Genomic DNA, 11,838 nt, shown 5'->3' with positions numbered 1-11,838 from the left:
GCGCGCTCCCGCCCCTCCCACCTTTGACAGTTTTACTGTGGGGCGGGGGGGAAAGGGGGCGAACTCTCGCGGTATTCCTTCCGCCGCTCCGCGACGGGGAGGGGGCGAGCCGGGGTTGGGGGGTTCAGAGTGGGGTGCCGAGAGCGGGGGGTGCAGGGGGGAGTGCAGAGGAGGGGTGCGGGGGGTGCAGAGAGGGGTAGGGGGCCCGCGGGCCGGCCCGCTCTGCCTTGCTCGGGGCCAGTCGCTGATCCACAAGGCCGGGCCTCGGGTGCAAAGTGGTCAGCTAGTCATACTACTGATAGGGCGGGAGGCGTTTTGCGGGCAGTGGCGTAAACTGAGGCACGACAGGGGCTCTGGGTGCTGCCCCAAGCCCGGTGCCTACGGATTGAGGTGAGCAGATGCCTCCCACGTTGTGGGCTCGGGGAGGGTGGTGCAGTGGAGGCTACCGTACTCAGGACCCTGACCTGACCCACAGGGGCCTTGGCAGAGGGGCCAAGAGAGCAGGACCAGGCCTGTGCTCGACCACCTCTGACTCTGGCCACTATCAAAGGTGGGCTGGCAGTGTCCTGGCCTGCTTAAGGCCATGGGGCTTTACTGGGGTCACTACCTTTGGACCAGCCTCCCGCCCACCTAGGCAAGCAGTCAGTCCCTAGCTCTACTCTTTCCGAAACAAGCGACCTCTGCAGAGAATGCTGTGTGGGGTCTGGGGATGAAACTCAGGGCCCCCTGGGAGCTGGCTGGGGAGGAGGAGGACCACCCTGTGGGCACCACAGGAAGCAGGGGTTGGGGGGGAGCAGGGGAACCTCCCCCTGGAGGACTATTCTTACTTGCTCTCAGAGGCCACCTGGGAGTAGGGCGCCTGTGGCTGAGAGGGAAGAAAGTGAGACTCTGGGTTTTCATTTTGTGCTCCTTAATACCGTTGAAGCCTTTGTTTTTGTTTTTTAAATGGGTGCATCTATTACTTTTACAATTAAAACTGAGTTGTTGTTGTTCTTAATGCCCCTTTTTACCTTCTGCAAGTATTTTGGACTCCTCCAATTGGTAGTCGCTCTTTGGGAAACAGGTGGCAAGGTGCACTTCCTCTCTGCAGCCCCGCCCCCTCCCCACTCACCTGGAGCAGGTGCTCACTCCCGGTGGCAGGCAGAGAAGCCCTGGCAGAAGTGGCACAAGCCTCTTCTCAGAGGAGCCCTTCAGACACCCTTCTCTCAGGCCACACAGCTCTCAAGCCTGAGCAGGCTAGAGGGAAGCAGAGGCGAGGAGGGGGCAGAGTCAGCCCTTCCCTCCTTCCCTTGGAAATCTGGGGCCAGGGGGAGAGGCCAGTGTGTACGACTTGTGCAGACCCCAGGGACAGTCGTGTGTTTGAGAGTTGGGTCAGTGGATGTCCCCCGAGGGGCATGCAGGTTGTCAGCTTTTGCTGTGTGTCCCTGTATCTGACATGTGTTGGTGTCTGAGTCTGTAGGGGGTGTGTGTCCACCACCTGTCACCGTGTGTCTGTCTCACGGTACGTGTCCTAAAGTGTCCATTTGGGAATGTCTGTGTGTCCCGTACTAGGGGAGAACGATGTCTGTCTGTTAGTAGCCAGGTGGCTGGAGGCCAGAGTGTGTGTTTGTGTGTGTCTGTGTCCATGTGTGCAATAGGTCAGATTCCCAGCATATCTGTGTCCAGGCTGTGGTGTGTGTGTCTGGATGTCTTGGTGCCTGGGAGTGTGTGTTAGCATACATGTGTGTGTATGTTCAAGTACGTGTGTCCAGGCTGTGGCTTGTTGGATGTCGGGCTGGTTTCTGTGTGTTAACACTATCAGGGCACCATGTGTGGGGGGAGGGGCTGTTTATCTGTGTGTGTCTAGATGTCAGGGTTGTGAAATTTGTGTTTGTATCGGAAGCGTGCTGCTCTGTTTCTGAATGTCACTGTGTGTCCGTGTGTTAGTATTTGCGTGTCTGGGTGACGATGTCTGCGTTGGTAGGCTGTGCTTGTATTTCTGCGTGTGTCAGTGTCTGTGTGCCCCCGTGCTGGGTGTGCCGTGCGGGCTGTGGTGTCTCTGTGGCAGTATCCGTGTGCCCAGACTGCAGCGTGTGGGCCTGTATGCCTCAGTGTTGCCATTCGTGTGGTGTCTGGCTCCTGTGTTCGGGGATGTGGTGTGACTCGTGCTGCTTCTGTCAGGGTGCTGCCCTGTGTGGAAGGCTGGAAAACGGCACCCAAAAGATATCTACATCAAATCCCTGGGACCTGTGAACGTGCCCTTATTTGGAAGAAGGGCCTTTGCAACTGTGATTAAGTAAAGGCTCTTGAGATGAGGAGATCATCCTGGATTATCTGGGTGGGTCCTAAATCCAGCACAACTGTCCTTATAAGACAGAGAAGAGGGAGATTTGAGACAGAGAAGAGGAGACACGGGAGCAGGCCACATGAGGCAGAGAGGGCCTGACATGTCTACCAGGACCGCCAGAGCCACATGAGCCCGGAGAGGCCAGGAAGCTTCTCCCTCGGATTCTGCCTCCAGAGCTGCGAGAGAATAAACTGCTGTTGTTTCAGGTGTCAGCGTGGTTATTTGCGTGGTAACCCCAGGGAGTCCATGCTGCTGTCTGGGCTGCTGCATCCTCAGACTCCAGCCACCTCTGGTGGGTCCAGGCCGGGGGAGTTGCTGGGCCTGGAGCCATCCCTCAGCCTCCAAGGACACGGCCCCGTTGACGGATGTGATGCTGCTGCCCCCTGGTGGCCGTGGCTGGAGGCTGCTGGGCAGGCCCCCTTGGAGATGGTGCACACAGGACCACTTGAGAACCAGGTTTATTTCTGATTTTTTGTCAGAATATAAAAAAATGAGCACAGAACAAGGGAGATGAGACAGGAGCACATGGTGAGGGCATGACAAAGAAGAAGGGAACGGAGACAGGAGGGCCCTTGGGACAGGACGAGGGGCTCCCCATGGCAGAGACACAGCAGGGTGGGGGCGCTCGGGGCCTGGATGACCAGCCTCTCATCCCAAGGCCAGCTCAGGGCACACGGGAGGGGGCTTGAGGGCTCAGCCTCATCGTCCCTGAGATTTTCAGAGTTCCCGAGGGGTGTGGGAGAGGGCAGGGGAGCAGGGGGTGGGGCTGCTAAGGCCCCCTGCCCCTCGCTGTCCCTCTGCCAGCCAGCACTGGCCCCAAACCACCAGGCCCAGGCCAGGTCCTGGGACGCGGATGACTTCTGTGGGAATCCAGGTTTCCCTGGGGAGGGCCGGGGAATGCCCACCGTCACGGTGCCTGAAGGAGCCTCTGTGAATGTGGGGAGTGGAAGCATCTGGCCTTGGCCCCCAGTAGCTGGGTGTGGAGTCATGGCAGCCTTGGGCTCCATTTGCCACTTGCCAGGGGTCTGGGGCACTCCCTGGAGCTGGGGTTTTGGTTTCTGCATGTGCCAATGGGGCGGGGAGGGGGCTTCCCAGAGGATGTGTGAGGGTGACCAGCATGGTGCTGGTCCAGCTGGGTGCGAATGGGGCTGGCTGGGGCCTGGGTTGGGGGTGCACAGAGGGGGCAGCGACAGTCCATCTGTCTTGGGTAAGGGCCCAGGACTGGTGGGGGGGGGGTGGCAGACGGACAGACCTCACCCCTGGGAGAGGGTGGGGACACCCCAGGATGGGTCTCAGCAGGCAAGGGGGACGGTCATCACAGGGTGAGGGGAATATAAATAGACAGCCTCCCTGGGGGCCCCTGTGGCTCCCAGTGCCGTCTGCAAACTGCCAGCAGCACCAGGGCCTGGTCTCTTGAGCCAGGTCCCTGCAGGAGGCCCCCACAGTCCCGAACGCCCAACTGAGGCAGGTGGGGTAGCGCTCCTGGTTTAGCCTGTTCCCTGGGGGCGTCCTCAGGTTCCAGAGAGGCCGTGTGGCTGGCTCTGCCTCATCCTGGCGGGGGTCCAGTCACAGTGCTGGGGTCTGGGGTCCAGCCTCGACAGCAGCTAGGACACGTTTCTGAAGGAGGCTGTCGGGTGGGCAGGGGTAAGGGAGAAGTAGGGGTACCAGGGGAGCAGCCCTGGCATTATCTGCTGTGCCCCTCAGCCCTGAGTCATTCTACTACCTCACAGCTCCCCCCGCTACCCCTGTGTCTCTGGCCCCCTCCCCGCTACTGACCTTGACTGAGCAGCTGCAGGCTCCGCCCCTCCTCTCGCACCTGCAGACGCAGCACCTGCTGCAGCACCTCCTGTCGCTGGGCCTCCTGCGCCAGCCCCATCCGCTGGAGCTTCTCTGCATTCAGCCGCAGCAGCACCCGGCCTAGGGGTGAGGTGGAGCGGGAGCTGAGGTCAGCACGGGGCACCGAGAGCCGGGGAGAGACAGACAGAGAAGGAGAGACGGGGACAGGTATATACAGAGGGAAAGAGGTACAGCCAGAGGGACGGACAGAGAGATAAAGAGAAAGAGATAAGGACAGAGAGAGAAAAAGCTCAGAGAGATGGAAAGAGTGACAAAGAGGGAGGGACGAGGACAGAGAGCAAACCATGGGACAGAACAGAGACAGAAAGACAAGGAAAGCGATGCTGCAGAGAGACACAAAGACCCAGGAGAGGCAGAATCAGAAAGAGACAGAGGAGAGATGGAACCAGGACAGGCTGAGTGGGGTGGCAGGAGGCTCTCTTGGGGATCCCCCCCCCAGCCCCTTCACTGATCCTCCCCCACTGACCCTTCCATCAACTGACCATTCCCCACTGCACCCCTCCTGAGCCTACCCCTCCACTGACCCTACTCACTGCTGACCCTTCCCCCCACTGATCCGGTGCATGGTGGGTGTGCCCCCATCTAAGCCCCCCGACTTACCCTTCCCCCCATGGCCCCTTCCCCACTGACCCCCAGCTGAGCGCCCTTGCCCCTTTCCATGTGCCCCTCCCCCACCGTGTACCCGTGATGGCATGCTGGGAGAAGGCCTCGACGTAGACGAGGTAGTTGTGGGGACAGTGCTTCTTGAGCCACTTGCACACGTCCTGCTGAGTCCACAGGACCACGGGCCGAGTCAGGCCGCCCAGTGAGGGGCTCGTGTGGTACTGGCCATAGTGATCAGAGTACAGCCGGCCCTGTGGGGGGCAGGTAGCGTTGAGGGGGCGGGGCACGGAGACCCGGGCTGAGGGGCAGGCAGGCATACCTGGAGAGGCTCTGAGCCGGGCCGCTGCAGGAGCTTGACTGGCCTGCCGCTGGCCGCCCTCTGGCTTCGGGCGTCGTGCCACGTGAGGCTGGTGCCAGGCGTCCGGGGCAGGTGGCAGGGGATGCTCTCGGCAGATACTGTGTGCTCCAGGAGGGTCCGGCAGAAGCTGAAGTGAGCAGTGGCTGGGGTGCGGGGGTGTGGCCAGCAGGCAGTAAGGGGCGAGGCCAGAGGCCCCACCCCTATGAGCCCGCTTCCTGCCCAGCACCATCTCCACTCCTTCAGTGACGGGTTCCCCAAGCCTCCAACAGCAGGAGGAAGGGTGCTGGAGCTGTCTGGGGACCCCAGCAGGCCAAAGAGGAGGAACTGGAGACACACCATCCCCTTCCAAGCCCATGGCCCACATGGGAGGAGCAGGATGGACTAGAGCACAAGTGTGCTCACTGGGAGCTCAAGGCCTCCCGCCAGGCGAGGGTCCATCCTGGGACAGTCAGCCCCACCTCGGGCTGGCACACATGCCACGCACAGGCCTCACAATGCTGGCTGTACGTGCAGGCTGGCCTTCGAGGAGAGGGGCTGCCCCTGCTTTGGATGGCCAACTGTGACTCACCGACAAGGAGCCCGAATCTGGGCAGGCCCCAAACACATTCTGGGCTTTCTTGCTGGGCCATCTCTGCAAGGGCTGTTCCCCCACCTCCCACAGGCCCCTAGGACCAGGACAGCACCAGTTCGTGTTGGGTGCCCAGGGCATTGCTGGCTTAGCACAGGTGTGCAGGGACGCATATCAGCCGTCTTCCCACACCAACTGCATTACACTCGCCAAGTTTCAGTTCCCCAATAATTTCTGGGATCATTGACGACATGAGCTCAGATACCTCGATGGGACCCCTACCACCCAGGGGGATCCCTGGTCCCAGCAGGAGGCCTGGCCTACAGGGGGTGAGTGAATAAGTGAACGAATGGATGGAGGCTCTGCGTGGGGTCTAGGAGAGACGTGGAGGGTGAGGCGCAGGCTTGCCCCACCCTTACAGAGTCCAGCCCTGACCCAGCAGAGCAGGGTAGGTTCTGCGGAGAAGCCCCCTAGCAGTAGAATTCGAGACCCTCCCTCCTACAGACGCAACCCCCGCCTTTTGCCCAGGAGGTCTCAGTAATACAGGAAACCCACATCCTATTCTCGGCTCCCCTTTCCCCACACAGGGGGCTTCCTGCAACTTTCCGGATCGGATGGAACCGGGTGACGAAAGTTGAAGTCTAGGAGCAGACAAAGAGTGCGGCTAGTGTGACCATCACCCCAGAGTGGCTTCTAGTAACGTGGGAAGGACGTATTCTCCGCCTGGCCCCTCCAGGAGAGACGCTGGGGTCTGGGCCTCGCGGGGCCGGCCGGGCCGGAGCGCTCCGCGGGATCCAGTCCGACAGTCGGACGCCTCTGCCAGCGCGCACCTGCCCCGGCCCGCTGGCCCCGCCCATTTCCTGCTAGCGCTCTGGAGGGGCTCCCGGCAGTCAATCCGTCTGCCCGTCTGATGGTCTGTCCCTCCTAGCCCAACATCAGAATTCCCGCAGGAAATGTGGCGGGGGGGCGGAAGGAGGGCCCGAGCCGGGCCGTGGCCTCAGCCTGCTGTCGGCCCGGCTGGCTGCCTGGGCTCGGGAGAGTTTTCTGCGCGCGAAGGAAAAGGTGACCCCAGTGCGACGCTGGCCCGAGGACAGGAGCGCCGGCCGGTCCACCGCCAAGCCAAAGGCGCGCTGGCCCCCCAAAGCCTGAGGCCGGGCGGTCCCTTCCCCTCCGGCCAAGGACAAAGGCCACGGGGTCCCCGTTCGGCCGAGCCGCGCCGCTTGCTGCTCCGAGCCGCCAGGGCCGCCTTCCCCCCTTCGGTCCCCGGCCCTGCTCACCATCCACATCCCGGCGCTCCCCGAAGCCGGCGCGCACCGCCCCGGCGCGGCCTTGCGGGGGGCTCAGCTTGGACCTCAGCTCCGTGAACATGGGTCCCCGCGGTCCCGGGCCGCGCGCACACGCCCCTCACCGAGAGCAGGGCGGCCGTGTGGCCGCGGGGAGCGCGCGCCGCCGCCCCGCCCCTCCCCGCACCGGTCCCCGCTGCCAGGCCGGTCCTCGCGGCTGCGCCGGTCCCCGCGTCCGGCGCGTCTGCGCGGCGAGACACCTGCCCGCCAAGCCCTCTGCGCTGGGCGCGCTCCGGGAGCTCCGAGGTGTGGCGGCGCGCGCGCTGGTCTGCGTGTGCAGTGGGAGTCCGCCGGGGCCAGGGGCAACCGTGCGCACCTGGGCACGGCTCCGGGGACCCCTGTTCCCGTGCACCTGACGGGTGCGGGCGTCTGCAGGGGCCTCTGTGTGGGGGGTGTGAGGACGTGTCGGTCCATATGTGTGTGGGGGGCCTTGTACTTGCCTCCGGGGGCTTCTCTCCACCGAGCCCTCCCAGCCACGCCCCACCTCTACTCCCTCACTGGCTTAATCGCAGGGCTTACTCAGCCCTTCGGCACCGTTCTACAAACCTTTCCGGGGGTCTCTCTCCAATATGCACCTGCTTCCCCAGATACGCCAACCTGGCCTGTGCTTCCCTCACCACACGGCGCTCTTAGGACCCCGCGTCTTTCCTCCTCCCTCTGTAGCCCCAGAATCTGGCTCAGGCTTGGACATTGTACGAGGCTCAGTAACTGAAGGGGGACTGGTCTGGTGTGGGGAGGACGCCAAAGGAGGTTGTAGCAGGTGGGAGGGACCCCCCGTGAGAAGTGGCGGGCAGGCTGGAAGCAGGGAAAGCCTGGTCCAGTCCAGCAGAAGCCTGGTCACGCCATGTTCTTGTAAATACATGGATGCACACGAAATCTGACCCGGACACAGGCCCCACGACACACGTGAGCAAACACGCAGAATTTACCCACGTGCCTGGAGCCCGCACCCGTACGCTTACGTGACCATTCACAGCATGGATTTGTTTTTGTGAATTAGACTCCATTCAGGGGCCCGTTGTGCCAGGAGCTGCCGCCTTCACGCAGCGCCCTCACTAGCGTACTCAGGGAGGGGGTGTGGGGAGATATGGACGAGGGGTGGGGGGCCCTCTGCTGACCACTAGGGACCGGTGGGAGTCCCTGTGCTGATCACCAGGGACTGGCCAAATTGGGGCCCAGAAATCTGGCGCCAAGGCACAGGGCAGCAGGGTGCACACAGGGCGCCCCCATCTCAACACAGCCCTGCGCAGCTCTGCACGCCCGGCTCAGGTGTGGCTGGGGTCAGCCCGGCCAGCGCCCCTCGGAAGGTCAGACGAAGGGGACCTGAAGGTCAGGCTCTTCGGGCAGGTCTCCTCGGGAGCCGCACCGAGAAAACACTCGGGAAGCATAAATACCATAGGCTCAGTTTTGGGGTTCCACGGGTTTGTCCAGGGTAGTGTTGCCCTTTAACACCTCGCGGCGGCCGGGGACTGCCGGCTTCGCCACAAGTTGGCGCTCTGGCACATGCGCCTGCCCGCAATCCGGCTCTACGGCCGCGGCAGGAACTCGTCGAAGCAGCGTTTCCGGAACTTCCGGCCGGGAAGCCTGATGGGCGGGGCTTCGCTTGGGCTGCGAGCTCTGCTTCCGGGGCGCGAGTGACGTAAGGCCGCGTCCTGTTCCTTCGCCGAGGCCGCGGAGGGTTTCTGCTCCTTCGCTGCGGCTGCGGCTGCGGCTGCGGCCTCAGTTCTTCCCTTCCCGGCCTTTGGCATCACCGCCGCCATGAACAAGAAAAAGAAGCCGTTCCTGGGCATGCCCGCGCCGCTCGGCTATGTGCCGGGGCTGGGCCGCGGGTGAGGCCTGGGGAGCGGGCGCCCGCTGAGGCCGGGCGGGCGGTGCGGGAGGCGCGCTGCGCGAGGGGGTTCCGGGCCGGGGTCGGGCGTGGGGGGGCTGCTCCCTCTGGCCCGACCCCATCGCGTCCGCGGCTCTGCTTGCCTGGTCGACCCTGGAGGAGGACCGTCCTCTGCCCGCGCTTCTTCCTGGAGGCAGCAGGACCTGGGGCATCTCGCTGATCGCGACGGGGAAGACAGACAATAATAAATTAGGGTCTGAAAGATCCTAGGTGGTTCGGCCTGAGCCCCGTAGGAGGCAGTGGGCCTTGAAGTCAGGACACATCTGGCCATGAACCTGCCTGCTACTTAGGAGAGTGACTTGCGGCTTAGCTACATGTTTGAACCCCTTTTTGCATCTCTTGAGTGGGTAATAGATAACGTTCGCTTCAGAGCTGCAGTGGCAGATGAATCCCTGACATGTAGTGGGAATTCTGAGACTGGCTTCCCAAGACCGGGCAGGCCCACTCCTCCTGCTGGTCTTACCTTTTCTCAATGTCCAGGCTGGATAGGCAACTCTGTTGTGGCTGCTCCTAGCGTTTCGTTCTTTCCCTCTAGTATCAGTCATCATAAGCTGCTTGTTCAAAGTGTCACCTCCACAGGCGCTGGGGTGGCATCTGTGAGCTTTGTGACTGGTCTCCCATGCTTGCAACACCGACGGCCACCCTAGGTTGTTGAATTATCCTATTTGTTTGAGTGTTCGTTTCATTCGGAAAACTATTATGTTTCTCTCGTTGTGGGTACTGAGAATCTGTGGGGTGGACACAAGACTCAGATGTTGACCCTCCGCTAAAGAGGAACAGATTGAGAACTCCAGGGTTCCCGAGATCAGGGAAGGCTCTGTGGTAGCCTTTGTTCCAGGTTTAGGACAGTAGGGTTTAGAAGTGCAGAAACACGGCAGAGGTAGAGAAACTGACGTTCTATATGTGGTTAGTGAAAAACAGGAGAGGCTTGGAGGGAGACGGAACAGCACAGAGTCCCGTTTGAGTGGAATGTGCAGTGGATGGAAGGGAGCCGGAGGGGTCACTGTGGCATTGCACCTTAGACTAGAGCTTGTGTCAGCATTGGAGAGACAGTGACACGTCAGCGAGGGTTGAAGTCTGGATGAAGCAGGGGTAAAGCAGGGGGAGGCTAGAGGCAGGGGTGGCTAACTTGGTGCCCAACTATGCTGGGGGCCATACAGTCTGGGGAAGAGAGATATCAGATGTAGAACCAAAAGAACTTGGAGCAGATTCGATGGGGCTGGGGAAGGAGGGAGGGCAGCAGAGATGATGCCGTGTGCCACCATCAGCTGAAGTAGGGCACCCAGAGCAGGAGAGGAGCACAGTCTTGGCCACGTGGGCTTGAGGGGCTGATTGGACTGGAGGTGGAGATGATCAGCGGGTTGTGGGAAATGTGAGGCTGGAACTTGGGAGGTGGGAGGCCATGGTGCCCCATCCAGAGAAGCCTTGGGTGAGAAGCGGTCTCCTTGGTAGCACCCAGGGTTGGTTAGAGGTTTCATTGCCTAGAGTGGTGAGCACATCTGTGTGTTTGCAAGCGGCCATGCTTAGCTCACCACCCCAGACTCTTTGGATGTTTCTCAGATGTTAGAAGGAGAGGAGTTACTAAGCGACGGTCGAGGGTGGAAGGGAGAACATAGGAACAGTCTCAGCCAGGTGTGGTGGCATCCATACGGACATCCTGGGGTCTCCTGCAGCGCCACTGGCTTCACCACCCGGTCGGACATTGGGCCTGCCCGGGACGCGAATGACCCTGTGGATGACCGCCATGCTCCGCCAGGCAAGAGGACCGTCGGGGACCAGATGAAGAAAAACCAGGCCGCAGATGATGACGACGAGGACCTGAATGACACCAACTATGATGAGGTAACGCGTGGTGCCTTCTGTGACTCCCTGGCCAGTCCCTGAAGGGAAGGGCTGGCCAGCTGCTTTTTTCTTTTAGCTTTAACAAACAAATTTAGTCTCTCACAGTTTAGGAGGCTGGAAGTCTGAATTCAGGGTGCCAGCTCTAGAGGAAGGCTTTTTCCCTCTGTCAGCTCTGGGGGAATGGGAATGTCCTTGTTTCCTTTCAACATCTGTGGGCCTGGCATTCCTTGGAGATCTACGTGTGTCTTGGCATCAGTCTTCCCGTGGGTCTAGGAGGAACTCAGTGTAGAGACCCCGGGTCCAAAGGACACACTCTGCTCCTGGCTCTTTTTTCTTGGTAGTAGTCAGATCCTCCTTCTCTGCTCACTTTTCTCTCCTTTTATCTCTTATAGGTTAAAAGGTGATAACAGGCCACACACCAGGGAAACGCGCCTTACATAGGATCAGGGCTGTGAACTGAGTAAGGGTGTCGCATCCCACACTAATCCTCTTTAACAAAACCTAATCTTGTCTCATTAACCACAGACAGAGATTAGGAGTTACAATACACAGGACAATTACACGGAATGGAGGACAACCACACAGTATTAGGAATCATGGCCTAGCCAAGTTGACATGTATTTTTGAGAGACACAGTTCAATCCATGACAATGACCCAGGACTTTCTGCATTCCAAATGCTTGTATGTTGTCACTGTTAGGTGCTGTTGAGTTGGGTCTGACTCATAACGATGCTGTGTACAACAGAACGAAACGCTGCCTGCCTGTGCCACTGTTGCAGCCACTGTGTCAGTCCATCTTGTTGAGGGTCTTCCTCTTTTTTGTTGACCCTCTACTTTGCCAAGCATGATGTCCTTCTCCAGGGACTGGTCCCTCCTGATAACATGTCCAAAATGTGTGAGACAAAGTCTCACCATCCTTGCTTCTTAGGTACATTCTGGTTATACTTCCAAGACAGATTTGTTTTTTCTTTTGGCGGTCCATGATATATTCAGTATTCTTTGCCAGCACCATAATTCAAAGACGTCAAATCTTCGGTCTTCCTTATTCATCA

The 11,838-nt window shown here is 60.3% G+C and overlaps 1 protein-coding gene across 1 annotated transcript in view; it reads left to right on the top strand.

The window, feature by feature from the left end:
* Nucleotides 1-8,732: 8,732 nt before the first annotated feature.
* PRPF6 (pre-mRNA processing factor 6) overlaps nucleotides 8,733-11,838 on the top strand; it is a 34,114-nt gene continuing 31,008 nt past the window's right edge. The window contains exons 1-2 of the mRNA XM_004370151.3: nucleotides 8,733-8,884; nucleotides 10,617-10,785. Coding sequence (XP_004370208.1) covers nucleotides 8,814-8,884; nucleotides 10,617-10,785 — 240 coding nt within the window. The 5' untranslated portion in view covers nucleotides 8,733-8,813. The remainder of the gene's footprint in view (nucleotides 8,885-10,616; nucleotides 10,786-11,838) is intronic.

This window comes from Trichechus manatus, unplaced genomic scaffold (genome assembly GCF_000243295.1).
Source record: "Trichechus manatus latirostris isolate Lorelei unplaced genomic scaffold, TriManLat1.0 scaffold00008, whole genome shotgun sequence".
NCBI classification, from domain to species: domain Eukaryota; kingdom Metazoa; phylum Chordata; class Mammalia; order Sirenia; family Trichechidae; genus Trichechus; species Trichechus manatus.
The sequence above is the reverse complement of the archived record's forward strand: the minus strand, read 5'-3'. Positions and strand labels throughout refer to the sequence as shown.